This window comes from Helianthus annuus, chromosome 5 (assembly GCF_002127325.2).
Source record: "Helianthus annuus cultivar XRQ/B chromosome 5, HanXRQr2.0-SUNRISE, whole genome shotgun sequence".
Classification (NCBI taxonomy): Eukaryota; Viridiplantae; Streptophyta; class Magnoliopsida; order Asterales; family Asteraceae; genus Helianthus; species Helianthus annuus.
In genome coordinates, this window is record NC_035437.2 from 138,616,325 (window position 1) to 138,631,015 (window position 14,691).

The 14,691-nt window shown below is 36.9% G+C and overlaps 2 protein-coding genes across 3 annotated transcripts; both read left to right on the forward strand.

Moving 5' to 3' along the window:
- The first annotated feature begins 3,019 nt into the window (after positions 1 to 3,019).
- Positions 3,020 to 6,916, forward strand: LOC110881967 (uncharacterized protein At2g23090). Its single transcript, XM_022130088.2, has 3 exons — positions 3,020 to 3,241; positions 3,319 to 3,359; positions 6,616 to 6,916. The coding sequence occupies exons 1-3, from the start codon at positions 3,166 to 3,168 to the stop codon at positions 6,733 to 6,735; spliced, it is 237 nt and encodes a 78-aa protein (XP_021985780.1). The 5' UTR covers positions 3,020 to 3,165; the 3' UTR covers positions 6,736 to 6,916.
- Positions 6,917 to 7,109: 193 nt separating this feature from the next.
- On the forward strand, positions 7,110 to 11,842 carry LOC110881958. Of its 2 annotated transcripts, none has more exons than XM_022130086.2 (3): positions 7,110 to 7,664; positions 11,168 to 11,220; positions 11,454 to 11,842. In XM_022130086.2, exons 1-3 carry the CDS (start codon positions 7,634 to 7,636, stop codon positions 11,640 to 11,642), a joined length of 273 nt encoding a protein of 90 aa, XP_021985778.1. In that variant the 5' UTR covers positions 7,110 to 7,633; the 3' UTR covers positions 11,643 to 11,842. The 2 variants fall into 2 exon arrangements, with proteins under 2 accessions (XP_021985778.1, XP_021985774.1); XM_022130082.2 differs by lacking the exon at positions 7,110 to 7,664 and adding an exon at positions 9,392 to 9,832.
- Positions 11,843 to 14,691: the final 2,849 nt, after the last annotated feature.

Here is a 14,691-nt window from a genome sequence, read left to right on the forward strand (position 1 = left end):
GTTTCTTGTGATATTAGGAAAAGATGTAAAAGAGGTTATAAGAGGGTAATCCATGTCTGCACCAAAAAGATATTAGACATACCTTTTTAAATGATATGTCTTCGAGAAGACAAATACTCTGTAGACTCAAACGTATGCGCGTGATCTGTGTGACGCAGACATAAAAGAAAAAGAAGAGCTTTTCAAGAAAAACAAACCCCCCTAAGTGTTATAGACTCTGCTTTATTACATTATTATAACCATATCACTAGACTAATTAATCACAAGATTTATAACCATATCACTAGACAACTAAATCACAGGATTTTAATGTAATATTCAAGATATATATACACACACTTTTCTCTCTATACATAAATTTACTGAAAAACTAACAAAAAGCATTTTTATGCTATCTATAAATAAAAAAAAACAAATTAGACGAATTAACCCGGTCTATTTCGTAATATTTATTAGTAATATAAGAGATTTATTTTATAAATCCCTTATATTTGAACATAATAATATTCACCCATCGCGAAAGACCATCCACGTCGGCATTTTGTGACAATCGAGGTGAAGGCCAGAAAGGGTGGAAATGTAGAAGCAGAGGGGAAAAGGTGTATGAGAAAGTGGGAAGGAAGGCGAGGATAAAGGTTCAGTAACTCGAGGGAATATCTCCTCCTTCACGCGAGGATCTCGCCTGATGCGCCTTCCGAAGGACATTCCCCATTGCAATTTCGCGTGTCAAGTGACTAAACGTATCCCACATATGAGAGGGATACTAATTTTTTAAATGAGGGGGAGCCAAAATAATAAAATAAAGAGTAAACTGCAATTTTACCCCTGAGGTTAGAGGTCATTGGCACCCTTACCCCCCCTAAGGAAATAATTGCAATTTTACCCCCCACTGTTAACTGTTATGTCGCAATTCTACCCCCCGGCTTCAATTTTCTTGACCGGTCAACATAAACATGGGAGGGTCAAAGGGTATAAAAGTAATTTCACCAAAAATTGTACTATATATATTAAAATAACCCCTAAACTCAACCATACATCACAACCTTATCCCCTAAGTTTCCCCCCACTCTTCATCTCTTCCGGTGAAACATCTTTTCCGGCGAAATTACTTCCCTCCGAGCTGTGGTCCAGAGATCCTCTTCCGGCGAAATTCCATCTTCTTCACCACTCCTTCTTCTTCACCACACGAGTACAGGATGACTGAACAAAATGCCATTATGCATCCAGCTCCACCGGCTGAGCCAGGGCCGGCCACCATCGATCTAGCTGTGGTCCAGAGATCCTCCCTTTTCTCGCAATTTTCAGGTATAATCAAACAACTATTTTGATTGTGGGGTAAAATCAAACAACTAGTAATGGATGTTTGTGTATTTGCAGTGGACATGAGGATTCATGTTTCACTACGATCGATTGTGGTCTCATTGGTGCTCAAGATGCGAGGCCGCCCGTTCCTGCATTTCCAGTTTCAACCTCAGCAGGAAATGGTTGTGTAGGATACTTAAACTATAATCTTCTAGGTTCTTTTGGGTTAATATGTAGTGTAGGATAGTTAAACTCTAATCTTCTAGGATCTTTTGGGTTAATGTGTAGGATCTTATGTTTGATCATAGAACACATTGAACAGGGATGAGCTCTGCTGTTAATTTGACCATTGTTAAGTTGCTGCTGTTATTACTCTGCTGTTAATTTGAGTTTATGTGTAGGATCTTATGGTTGATCATAGAACACATGTGTAGTGTAGTTGACTGTTATGTTGTTGTTAACTTGCTCTGCTCTTAAGTTGCATATCAGAAGCATTGACTGTATATTTGGTTGCTCTGCTGTTAATGTTAAGTTGCTGCTGTTAATGTTAAGTTGCTCTGCTGTTAATCTTAAGTTGCTCTGCTGTTAACTTAGAAGCATTGCTGTTAATGTTGGTCATAGAACACATCAGAACACATTGACTGATGCAGAGGTGCTGATGCATTTGCATTTGCACTTGGTGCAATCACCATCACTTTCAGTCCCTTGCATAAGTGAAAGAGGGTGTTCGTGATCTTGAGTCTCATGAATGCTTCAGAACTTTATATTCACCAAACTAGAAACACTTGTTATGCTTAACCCATAGTTATAGATATATGTGTTGTTTTTAGGCAATAATATGGATATGCAGGCTTCTACAAATGCAACAGGCTTGTACAATGCATATAGGTCAATAGGTGTATGTTGAAAGTCATAGGTGTATGTGCAATTTGACTTATGAAAGTCAAATATGCTTGTACAAATGCTTATGGCTCAACACCAAGAATTGTCATTTCTAAATTTCGACATTACAAACTTGGTTGAATTCTGTTTGACTTGACAGTGAACCTGTCAAATGCTGAAGGTTCTTAATGGTTTTTGAATTGACAGTGAACCTGTTTGACTTCTTCATGGTTTTTGAATTCTGTTACAACACTTGATGCCATACACACAATGGACATGTGAACCTGTTTCTGGATGTGTATGGGCTTCAGCCAGGTTCATGGAGATTGGACAGTAGCGAAGGGTGGTCAACGGTGGCTGAGTGGCTTGAATTCTGTTACAAGCCTGTTTATATGGTGGTGGAATCGAATATGGATGGTGGCGGGAAAGGTTTTGGAAATTGCAGGGGGTAATTTTGCTTCTAAACATAAATTATAGGGGGTTATAAGAAAGGGTTTTTTAGTAATTTACCCAAGTCAACACATCAACCAACATATTTGATTCCAGGGAGTAAACATGCGACATAACAGCAAACGTTGGGGGGTAAAATAAAAGGGTAAAATAGTCATTTCACCCCCAAGTCAATAGACCAGTCAAGAAAATTGAAGCCGGGGGGTAGAATTGCGACATAACAGTTGACAATGAGGGGTAAAATTGCAATTATTATTTCCTTAAAGGGGGTAAAGGTGCCAATGACCCCTAACCTCAAAGGGTAAAATTGCAGTTTACTCTAAAATTAAAAAAGAAAAATGCTACCATGAAACCTTGTCCATTAAAACAATGTTCAGTCTAGTAAATGTTAGGTATGCTGTAAATTTAAAACCAAAAATAATAATATAAATAGAAAAAGCACCTTTAATATGCCCATAAAATAATAAGACGCGTTTCGTGTTGGTTTGGATTGCAAAATCGATTTAGGGTTCCGGCGAGAGAGAGAGAGAGATGGGTGGCGGAAATGCGCAGAAGTCGAAGACGGCCCGTGAAAGAAATCTGGAGAAAGCTAAAGCTGCTTCCAAAGGTACCACCTACCTCTACCATTACCCCCAATTCTTCTTAATTCCTCCATCACAATCTCATTCGCTTCTTCATCTACAGGCAGTCAACTTGAAGCCAACAAGAAAGCTATGAACATCCAGGTTTCTTTCTCTCTTTCTTTTCATTTCATCCACAACTTTTTAATTCTTTTTATGTTTTAGCACTTGATTTTGTAATTTTTACTAACTTAGATATTAACAACAACAGGGCAGTGGATATTGTTTTTGACAAAATAAAATTAGTTTGAACATGTATTAATCAGTGCAAGATCTTTATAAGATAAACTTAACATGTCTCAATAATAAGATGGAAGGATGTTCACGCTTCTTCCTGATTATAGCCTTGAAGCTTCTACAAACTCTCTAGGATATCATGTCGTCTTAAAGAAAAGTTTCTAGTTATTCGATTCAATACATCTTGGACATCCATTTTAATGGTGGTGGATACATATGAAAGGGGAGGTCTCGGGGTCATAGATTCATCATTCATACTTGTTTGGGTGTTTGGGGTTCCTTATTTTGCACCAATTTTTAACTTATTGACTTCTGAGAAGTTAAAAGGAATCCCAAACACCCTTTGAGAAGGATTTTTATGGCTAAAAGAAATCACAAACACTCTCTGAGAAGGACTTTTATGGCTTAAAATGGCTTGAAAAAGGAGAAATTGAGAAGTAAGAAATTCTTACTTCTCACTTATGACTTCTTAGAAGTTATAAGTCATAAGTTAAAAGGAATCCCAATCACCGTACATTTATCTTTTGTAAGCACTAGGGGTGTTCATGATCCGATCCGATCGAGGGTCTGCTCATGCTCGGATTGAATTACAGCCGATCCGATCGGATCGAATTTGCAAAACCGAGCACAAAAGTGATGCTCATGCTCGGATTGAATTTGAATCGATCGGATCGTTTTCGCTCGGTTTTTATGAAATCCTAACTAAAATCGAGCGGATCGTTTTCGCTCAGTTTCCCTCGATTGAATTACAACAAAAACAAATCCTAACTTAATTAAAACATGTCCAACACTTTACTAACAAAAGTAATACATAACTAAAATCATGATTCTAAAAATGTTCGAAGTTCGAACAATTAGTTTATGAGTATTGTTTTAGGAATTAGGGATTTAGGGTTAGATTTTGATATTAACTATTAAGGTGGGCTAGTATATATTTTGGGCTTTTAATTTTTTTGGGCTAGTATATTTTTTGGGCTTTTAATCATTAAAATCTATAATATATATATATATATATATATATATATATATATATATATATATATATATATATTAATTATTAATAAAAAATAATTCGAGCTAAACCGAGCGATCGACGAGCGAGCGGACCTTTGCTCATGCTTGGATTGAATTTGGATCGAACCGATCCGAGCGGCTCATTTACAAACTGAGCGGGAATCGAACGAGCATTTTTCGAGCGATCGTCGAGCAGTTTGGACAGCCCTACTAAGCAGCACTTGCTTTGAAATATTTTTTTTTATCTAGTTGTTTGTGTTCTATTGCAATTTTTCTTTTTAAATATGTCTTTAAGTGAGTGAGGGCTTATATTGCTCTTTCTTTTATAAGCACTTGCTTAGAGCCACATACCATATAACTTTTATGTCATCCTTCTTTCACTTGAAGGCTCTACTTTCATTTTTCTGTTATAAGCATTCACTTAGAGGCCCCACACTAGTGTAGTTTCCAAGTCTGAGAACTCTCCGAGTAATCGCTCCAAGTAGGCCGCCGATGCGACTTTCTTCAATTTCGCCTAATTACTCAGAATCGATCAACCTCGGCCAGAGTCGGATCTAGTAGGTCAACTCAGGTCGAGTTTGACTTAAAAAAAAATAAAACATAATTTCCATGCCTACCATATTAGAAAATGAATATCATTTTCACGTATTTTGTTATAAACATTAAGTAAATTTATGATATTTGACATATGTTTCATTTCCGAAAAAAACTAATTTCTTTATAATTTAACATGTCCGAGTACTCCCTGAGTACTCTCTAGTCTCCACCTAGGCCGAATACTCTCAACTCCCTGCTCGACCGACTAGGGAGCGCCTAGCGACTTTTGCAACCATGAGTGTAAGTCTAGCAATTGTAGAATTTTGGAGGGTAATTATTTTTTTTGCCATATTGATATTATTCTTCAATTTGAGGCCCTGAAAATTTTAGAAATTTAAACTCTTTGTACCGTCACCCTTCTCACATATCGTCAAAGACAAACTTAGGTAATAATATAGCTAGCTTAGCGGTCTTGACCTTATAGACAGACTTTTCGTATTTTAGGGTTCGTTATAACCTTACGCACTTTTTGTTTATTAATTGTGCATTAATTTAAACCTCTTCTACTAGGGCTTTTTTATTATTTGAAAAGAAAAACATTTAATTAAGGATATACATATATCTCTGTGTGTGTGTGTGTAATTGGCGGTAGACGGGTTCAAGTAATGTTCTGAGGAATTCAACATTTTTGTGAAGTTGACATTTCCATCCATTCTCTACGATATCAGAAGATTTATCATAGAATTCCTTTTCTTAAAAAGAAAAAAAAGATCCTCTAAGTCTCTTTAGCCCTCTGCATGGCCTTGTAGATGTAACCCATAACGGGCTTTCTTTCACAGTCAACCAAACTAAGGATATACTAACACGAGGATCGTTAACTTGAGAGCATATAGTGTTTTCCTAGAAAATCGTGTAAAGGGGTAGGCTTCACTTTTTTTGCCCTTTGGATCCTTCGACCACTTGCTATCTATCCATTCTTGAGAAACAATCTTTTTTTCTCAAACTGTTTGTATGCTTGTGAAATCAGAGAAGAATGGATGTAGCAAATCTTGTAACAACGCCCCTATGCAAGCTCCTTTGATTTGTGAACATCTTCATCAAGTTCACTAGACCAACATTGTTGGATATTTATATATTTGTGAACATTGCATTCTTTAAACAAGTTCACTTTTGGTATTTGTTTCCTGATATTATCCAACATAAGATCTGTGCAATGCGCCACACATGGAGAAAAGAAGAATATAGAATGGAACTGTAGATTATAAAGTAGAAGTCTTGAAGAAGAAGAAGATAGATTAAACCTGGGTAAAGCGTCTGCATTTAGGTTTTTCTTCATTTACGAAGTTACCGCCGTACAATTATGTGTGTGTGTGTTAATTTTTCTCTATTTATTTTTATAGTTTTCCGCATGTCTTTTTATGCATGACCCAACCCAGCTATTCTTTAGTTACCGCCGTACATATGAAGGTTTTTGTTACTCCATTTTAATTGAAAATGCTAACTTGTCTTAAAAACAGTAAGTTTAAATAAATTTTGGGGCATGAATCTGATAGTGTGATTTAATTGATATTAGTGCAAGGTATGCATGCAAACCTTCATATGCACAACATCAGAGGTGAAATGCAGGGAACATGCTGAAGCAAAACACCCTAAAGCTGATGTCTACACTTGCTTCCCTCATCTCAAGAAGTGATCGGAGACGACTATGTGACATGCGTCTTCTTTAAACAAATGGTTTGTGGAATATGTTTATAATATTTTCGTGTTTTTATTTAACTTCTCTTTCTCTTTCCGGCTTATGTTTAAGATGTTTGGTAATGAATGACTCCTGGTTGCAATAATATATAAGATTGTGTCGTATGTGACTGTATGCACTTTTCTTCTTCTTTCATGTTTTGGAAAGAAACAAGTTATCATCCATTATACATATCCTAAAGGCTTTCTTTGAAATGTGGATGTACACTCAGTTGTTTGATAAAATGTTTCTAATTAACAAATTGAAGTTTCTAACAAATATAATGATCATTACAAATTCAAAATTTAGCTGTTATATCTCTAATAACGAATGTCTTTTCTCTCATTTATAATCTGTAATAGCAAATATTGTTGAGATTAAAAACCCGAAAGTTTGTTTATTACTTCATAATGAAAATTGTTCAGAAATCCTCATTTTTGTTAGCCGGCTATGATTTTGGTTTCTTTCTATCTTGGATGTCATGTCGATCAATTTTGTTATAACATAGAAATTCGACTAATTCAATGTTTTCCGGTTTAAAATTAGGATGAACTGTACCCATAATCATTTTGATATGGTGTATGCAACCCATTAAATGACGCCATAGCCACGACTGACGATTGCAAAAATGTGGGTTCGAGGAGCATGAAGCAGGGATGTGATTGTGGGAATGGCATTTTACATCCAATTTGTATCTCTGTTTGTTCATGAGATGAGTGACTGACTGCTGTTGTGGTGGTGACCTTGGCTTCATGGCCGCCAAATAAAAGCGCTTCAACCACCACCTCAGTTTCTGCCATTTGGATGCTCAACGTGACATGTTTCTTGGGTGGGTGTGGGCGTCAGTTTAACGGCGATGAGTATCATTTGTGGAACGACAGCGAGACGTAAACATCCTGACCCAGCTCCCTACTTAAGACCTATTAGATTTTTATATTTATATAATCCCCAAACAACCCAACTTTTTTTTTTGACCGGCCAAAGGAGAAATTATATACCACACCAAAAGTCAACAACAAAGCCTATAGCAAGCTGCTATCAGGCAAAAAACAACAGAACAAAAAAAAAAAAAAAAAAAAAGAAAAAAACACAGAAACAACATTAACCAAAGTTGAAGCCAATAAATCTACTCCAATCCTCCATGCTGATGTCCAACAGTTTGCGTCTTCTAATCTTCCACCAAAAAGTGCCGGTCTTGATTTCTTCCACCACCATGCTAATCGATGTGTTCTTCCCATTAAACAGTTTATTGTTTCTGCACAACCAAATACACCACACTGTCATAAGACAGATTGCGTATAGAACTTCCTCCTTTTTATCAATGCTAAGGTTGAGACAGTGTGATAGCAGCTGGTTTATAGAGTCAAAGGTCGCCGGAATGGCTATTCTGCACCAGACCAACACTTGCCACCAAACGGCCCGCGCAAAAACGCAGGAAGCGAGAAGGTGGTTGACCGTTTCATCCGTTGTACCGCATGCACCACACCGTATGTCCTCTACTGGAACTCCCCTTTCTGCCAAAGCTACTGCTGTGGGGATCCTCTCATTCACAGCCCTCCACAGTCCACACAAATATATTTACCTTCGGTACCGCGATTTTACTCCACCTGAACTGCGGTGTTTGCGTACTCTGTTGCCCCGTATCTTCCAATTCTGCCCTGGTTTGTTTAACCGTGAAGTCCATAATCTGCCCACCACTTTTCCATCTCCATTCGCCCTCGTATCCTGCTGAGTTATCCTGAACCAAATGCTCATTCAGGTCCAACCCCGCACTGCAAAAATCTTTATCAAGATCCAACTGTACTATGGTTGGACATAATTTTATATAAATTTATGGAAAAACGCATTAAATGTTATTGTGATCAAATAAATTAAAAATACCATGAAGATGTTTGTTTCATAGATGTGAAATGACCCCATACTTTAACAATTTATATGTTACGTGTACATTGACCCCTATAAACAATTGATGCATAATAAAAACTAAAGGTTATAGTAGTGTAGTAGTTAAATTTGTGTTCCTAATTAAAAGTTAGGGGGTTTTCTACCCGTGTAAAGCATTTTCGATCTTTTAAATATAAACCGTCAAAATTAATAAGATACACATCCACTTTTAGCATGTGCCAAATAATCATGTCAAAACGAGCCAATCAGGAGATGACAAATAGGATCCGTCGGCTGAGGTAGCTAGGACTTGACAATCACAAAACTAACAGTGAACTACAAAGGGGTCTACATAATAACCATTTAGATTGAAACATGTGTAAAGTGTGAGCTAATTTAGCCAACGTCTAGAATTTACCCCCCATTGTTTTTCAGACAGTTGAATTTATCCCCCTTTTTCCATCCGTGAGCTAAATCCAGTCCTCGTTTTACAAGTATATTATTTTGAATGATTATTTTGTTGAGCACGTCGTACTTTTCAAGATTTTGTGACAGCTGAATTCTAGCTGTCTTAATCGGCAAATTCTATTTGTCATCTCTCGATTGGCTCATTTGGACATGTCTATTTTGACACAAGCTAAAATCATTATCTATTTTATTAATTTTGTGGATCAACATGTATATATTTTTTTTTTTTTTTTTTGTGATTTTCACATATTGTATTGGTCATTCACTAAAAATAACCCAAAGTTACCTTTGTTGTGATACCAGTAAAAGAATTTTAATGGCACAACCAGACAATACACAATACCCTGCCTGCACACGTTCAGATGCTCTTCACGTAGTCAGTGCTATTGCCATTTAATTCGAGCTCTATTGCCGACTTTATCTCTGCAAATTTCTACCCCCAATCGCCATTATGATCATCCACCGCTGTCTCCACCACAAATATACGTATTTTTGGATTGATGGGTTGTATATTATTATATTTGTACTAGTCTGAACATGGGCCGACAATTCCCCTGATTTTGTGGTTGGTTCTGGTTCAGTTGTTAACTCTGTATTTAAAGCAAGACGCATCGTCTTCCATTTTGAGGGTTTGATTTCATCATGAAGTGTTTTGGATTGTTGGTCTTGTTCTTCATGTTTCTAATTTCTTCCTCATTTCCTGGTAATTTCTCTTCTATTTACTGTTTTATCATTTTTCTTTTTTCCAGCTAACTTGCACACCTTGTAATCATCGGTCTAAGACTATGAGGTGTGGAGGGGTTGGGTTGGGAGCATTGCTCGACACGAGGCAGGTGTGGCTCCACCAGTCCACACCCAAAAAAGGGGAGTGTGGAATGGGTGTGGCCAGGCCGACGTTGGGGGGCATTGCTCGACACGGCTAGCCAAATGGTCATCAACACCCAGCCAACCATTGCCAGACACATCACCCCAGGCCAGCCTCATGCCAAGCACTATTGCCACGCCAAGGGGGCAACACCCACCAAAACATCAACCCGGGGTGGCGTACCCAACATTAAAGGGCCAACAACGTCTCTTGGCCACGCCCACACCCACTAGTCTAAATCTACACATTTATGAAGACTTGATACCTTAACTACACGTTTAAGGAGAAACACCTTTTCTTCACACCTTAAAACCGCTAAGCTACAAGCCTTTGGTATATATACTGTTTGTTTATTTTATATGGATTGTGTAATATTATCATTGGTTTTAACATTAAGATATGCATAAAGTAGTTGTACTCTTTGCTTAGGGAGGTTTTCAAAAAAGTTTGATATAATTACAATTTTAATCTAAAACTATTTTGGTTTTTTACTTTTAACACCAAAGCTTTCTATCTTTGTCAAATTAACCTCATAACTTTTTTACTTTCAACTTTGGTACCCTATACTGTTCATATTTCGCAAAAATTCCGTTTTACGTTTTGTTCTAAATTTTGCGATTTAACACAACGCAACGTTCATATGTGGTTCAACGTTTTTACGTTTTGTTTTACGCTTCGTTCTAGATTTTGCGAGTTAACATTACGCAACGTGTATGTGTGGCTCAACGTTTTTATGGTCGTCTATTTTTTCTCATCTGATAGGTTCATCGTGACGCACGGGTCGTAAATCAACTTAGTTATTATTTTCTATGTTTTATGTTTCGGTCTAATTTCCTTGCATTAACATGTTGTAACTTCAGTGTTGGTGGTCGTTGGCGATGCTGTGACCTTGATGCTATTTGTCACGGTTTTACGCCCCCACCGCAACGCGGGGGGATTAATACTAGTTAGTCTTTATTTCAGAACCAATGAATTATTGGGTTCTCAACATAGTATTGTTTTTGAAATATACGCACCATATGCACACACATACATAGGGACACATTTTTCTTAGCACCAACATGTTAAGAACGGAACTAGAAAAGAATATCTGATTTGCTTTACAAATTATTAATGAAAAAAAAAAGAACTATTTTTGTAACAAGCAATTAACTCACTGTTTATTTGCTTCAGGTTATGGAGATGCAAGTATGGAAGTAAAGGTACACAATTGTAGGAAACTCAAGGTAATGATTTATAATTTTTCTCCTAACATGTATTCACTGTTCGTTAACTGGATCAAGCCGAAAATACTAGAAATACAGTTTTTAGCGACTGATGCATCCATCCACAACTGCGGTTAGACTAACGGATACACGGATATGCTAAACCAATACGTTTTCTGGTGGTGATAATGGTTGGAATTAAAAGGTACTAAATACAAGTCATGCAAATGTAACAAATTATTATAATTCCACAGGAGAACATGAATGTTGACCATTACGATCAGGGCAACGCAGGCAACATTGATTTGCTTGATTATCGCCCAACTGATCCGGTTCCAAGTTCAAAGGCTTCAGTAAGGCATGGACCAATTCAACATGACGCTCCCCTTGTGCCTTACATCCCCAAGCCACCTCCTCCCGAACCGAATGACCACCGACCTTAGCATGCTAGCTATCAACCAAGTGACGGTTATGATCTTGAAACTCGTCCCTACCCGCTAAGAGAATGTATATTTTGTATGTTTGGAACATGATATGGTTTATGTTTTGGTTGAATAATATGCCAAAATAACAAGATACGAAATTAGGAACTTTTGTAACTTAGTATTATAAATATTTCATTTGATAAAAAGTCTATTATCCTTGCTTTAAAAAGACTTGATTTCTTTGACAACATTTTCTTTTTCTTAGTACAAGAATATGAAAAGGCCTTGAGTCGCATTTATACAAGTAGTTTTAAGTAACACACATAAGTGATAATTTTTCTTATGTTATTCTGTACTATCTTAAAGGACAAAGTCGGTGGAAACCCATCGGCTTTGCCTCACCGACTGAAGGGTATGGTCCCAGATCTCGCGCCAGCATGGCCGTGAGTGACCATTACCCTCATCAAAAACCCCCACCGGCAGAACTTATCTGTGTCCGTGCGGGCACGCGCGAACACAGCGGTCGAATACAATCGGTTAAGTGATGAGAAGAAGACTTACCTTGTGTATGAAAATGGGTGTACGCATAGCGATGCGGCCTAGCACCGCATCCTATGAACATTTTCGTCACGACAAGGGATCTGGACAACAGCAACAGTCACCACAAGCGGTGATGCAGCCTGGCACCGCATCCCGCAGTCTTCGCCAGAGTGAGAACGCGGAAACAACGGCAGTTACCGCAGGCAGCGATGCGGCGCAGCACCGCATCCTTCCCACGAGGCAAGTGGGACTGACACCACAGAGCAAGTGGCACCAATGACAGTCGCCTGTCCGCCCATACGTAAGCAACATACTGACACCGCAGTAGGACGTGGCTTCACCTCCACAGCCGACAAAGCCTGACACACCTGCATAAGGGCGGCGCGTCGTCAGTCTGACCACTCAACTACCCTCCTTCACTCCTCGGCTATAAATACCCATCCCAAACCAGGTTTGAGGTATCGCTTCTCAACTCTCTCACTACTACTACTATCACACACTTTGCTTCCCAAGCAAATTACTGATTCTCACGCTGGAGAGTGGTAACAAGGAGCACCCCGCCACCCCTTCCTCCTTGTTACGAGTCACCGTGTGTTTTCCTTGTGCAGGAGACAGCCCAGCTGACGGTCCAGCCACCGATCCTCGGAAAGAAGGGATTAACCCTACTTGACGGGACCAGTGAATTAACCTCTCTTGGTTAACCACTGTTTCATCACCGACCCAATTACAATAATGCCCTTTCCATATAATTACGATACTGCCATTCTTTCCATAAAAGCCAATTGCCACTAGTATTGAGTGTGTCCCCAGGTATCTTCTAAATTACAACGTTGTAGCCAAGAGAGAGCCAAAGTTTGGAGCCGTGATGGATAAAAACTGTCAGGATTTTGAATAACCGACGTCAAAGCTGATCTGCTCAAAAGGAAAACATGCACGTTGAAGAGCTTAAATGGATTTAAAGCCTCATTGAGACACTGGTGGCTGGAATGTCAATCCCACAGCTGCAAACCACCGCCAACCGACGTTGTGAACAACTGCACGGGGGTGACGGAAATTTGATGAAGGTGGTGGTCTTCTCCAGTCATCGGAGAAGGTGGGGGAGGGTGCTGGTAATGTAGAGAGAGAAGAGAAAACTCAAAACGTCGCGGGATGAATGGCATTTTCTTAGATAAATGTTCATGAATGGTCATTCTAGTAGCATTTGAACTCTTTCACTTAAACAATAAAATAAAAATATCTTACCACTACACCATTTTCTTTCATAAGAACTTATATATATATATATATATATATATATATATATATATATATATATATATATATATATATTAAAAATAGAAGATAATGAATAGTAATTTTAACAGGAAACTAACCCATTTTAGTCGTTTATATATATCCTCTACCTTATAGAATTTGAACTCTTTCTCGCTTAATCAATAAAATAAAAATATCTTACCACTATACCATTTTATAAATCTTCTACCTTATAAACTAAAAGCCCATACAAAGTATATAACATATTTTATTATCTGGAAACTCAATGCTACCACTTTTCATTATATAGGGAAGTTGACGTTGGTTGGTCTTGCATGATCCTGAGTATCTTCATCATAGATCCTGACGGGGCTGTATTCTCTCCTCTTAGTAGCTCACGGGTGAAAACTCTCCCATCCTCTCCTTCCCTTCTCACATTCTTCACTCCAAGACGCCAATTCCACGGATGTCGTGTTTATTTTCTCATAGTTAAGTGTCTTAGCTCATTTCTCTTTCACATCGGCCCACTTATGACTTCCCATAGAAGTGTTATCTTATTAACTTACTATGTTAAAACCATGTGTACTATACGGGTTGCATAAATATAATTTTATATAATAAATAATAAAAAGATGTATTTTAAAAAAAACACTCGTATATTACACGTGTTGAAAAAAATGTAATTTCCTAATACAAACAGTCATCAAGATTTATCTTTTAAAAATGAACATTGATATACTATTTACTTATTATAACATTTTACTTTGTTTTTTATTTTGCATAAATGTAATTTTATATAATAAATAATAAAAAATATATTTTTAAAAAACTCATAAATTGCACGTGTTTAAAATATAATGTCATATGTTAACACATACAGTCGTCAAGATTTATATTTTAAAAATGAACTTTAATGTACTATTTACTTATTATAACATTTTACTTTGTTAAATATGTATTCTTAACTAATTTTTTATTTAAAATTATTATTATTATTATTTAATATGATCATAATAAAAATAAACGTTTATATTCTTATCTAATTTTTTGTATAAAAATATTATTATTATTTAATCATAATAAAAACAAATGTTTATCCTTATCTAAATATTTATTCTTATATAATATTTTTGTTTTAAATTATTATTATTATTATTATTATTATTTAATATGAGAGATAATTAGAAAAATAAGGTGAGAAAACACTAGAAAATTTTATCCTTATCTAAATATTATTCTTATCTAATATTTTTGTTTAAAATTATTATTATTA

Excerpts from the sequence above, each read along its gene's own strand:
- LOC110881958 (XM_022130082.2), top strand. The coding sequence starts at position 9,772 with ATGAAGTGTTTTGGATTGTTGGTCTTGTTCTTCATGTTTCTAATTTCT. Across the intron at positions 9,833-11,167 it reads AATTTCTTCCTCATTTCCTG|GTTATGGAGATGCAAGTATG; the intron begins GTAATTTCTCTT and ends TATTTGCTTCAG. Across the intron at positions 11,221-11,453 it reads ACAATTGTAGGAAACTCAAG|GAGAACATGAATGTTGACCA; the intron begins GTAATGATTTAT and ends ATAATTCCACAG.
- LOC110881967 (XM_022130088.2), top strand. The coding sequence starts at position 3,166 with ATGGGTGGCGGAAATGCGCAGAAGTCGAAGACGGCCCGTGAAAGAAAT. Across the intron at positions 3,242-3,318 it reads AGCTAAAGCTGCTTCCAAAG|GCAGTCAACTTGAAGCCAAC; the intron begins GTACCACCTACC and ends CTTCATCTACAG. Across the intron at positions 3,360-6,615 it reads AGAAAGCTATGAACATCCAG|TGCAAGGTATGCATGCAAAC; the intron begins GTTTCTTTCTCT and ends AATTGATATTAG.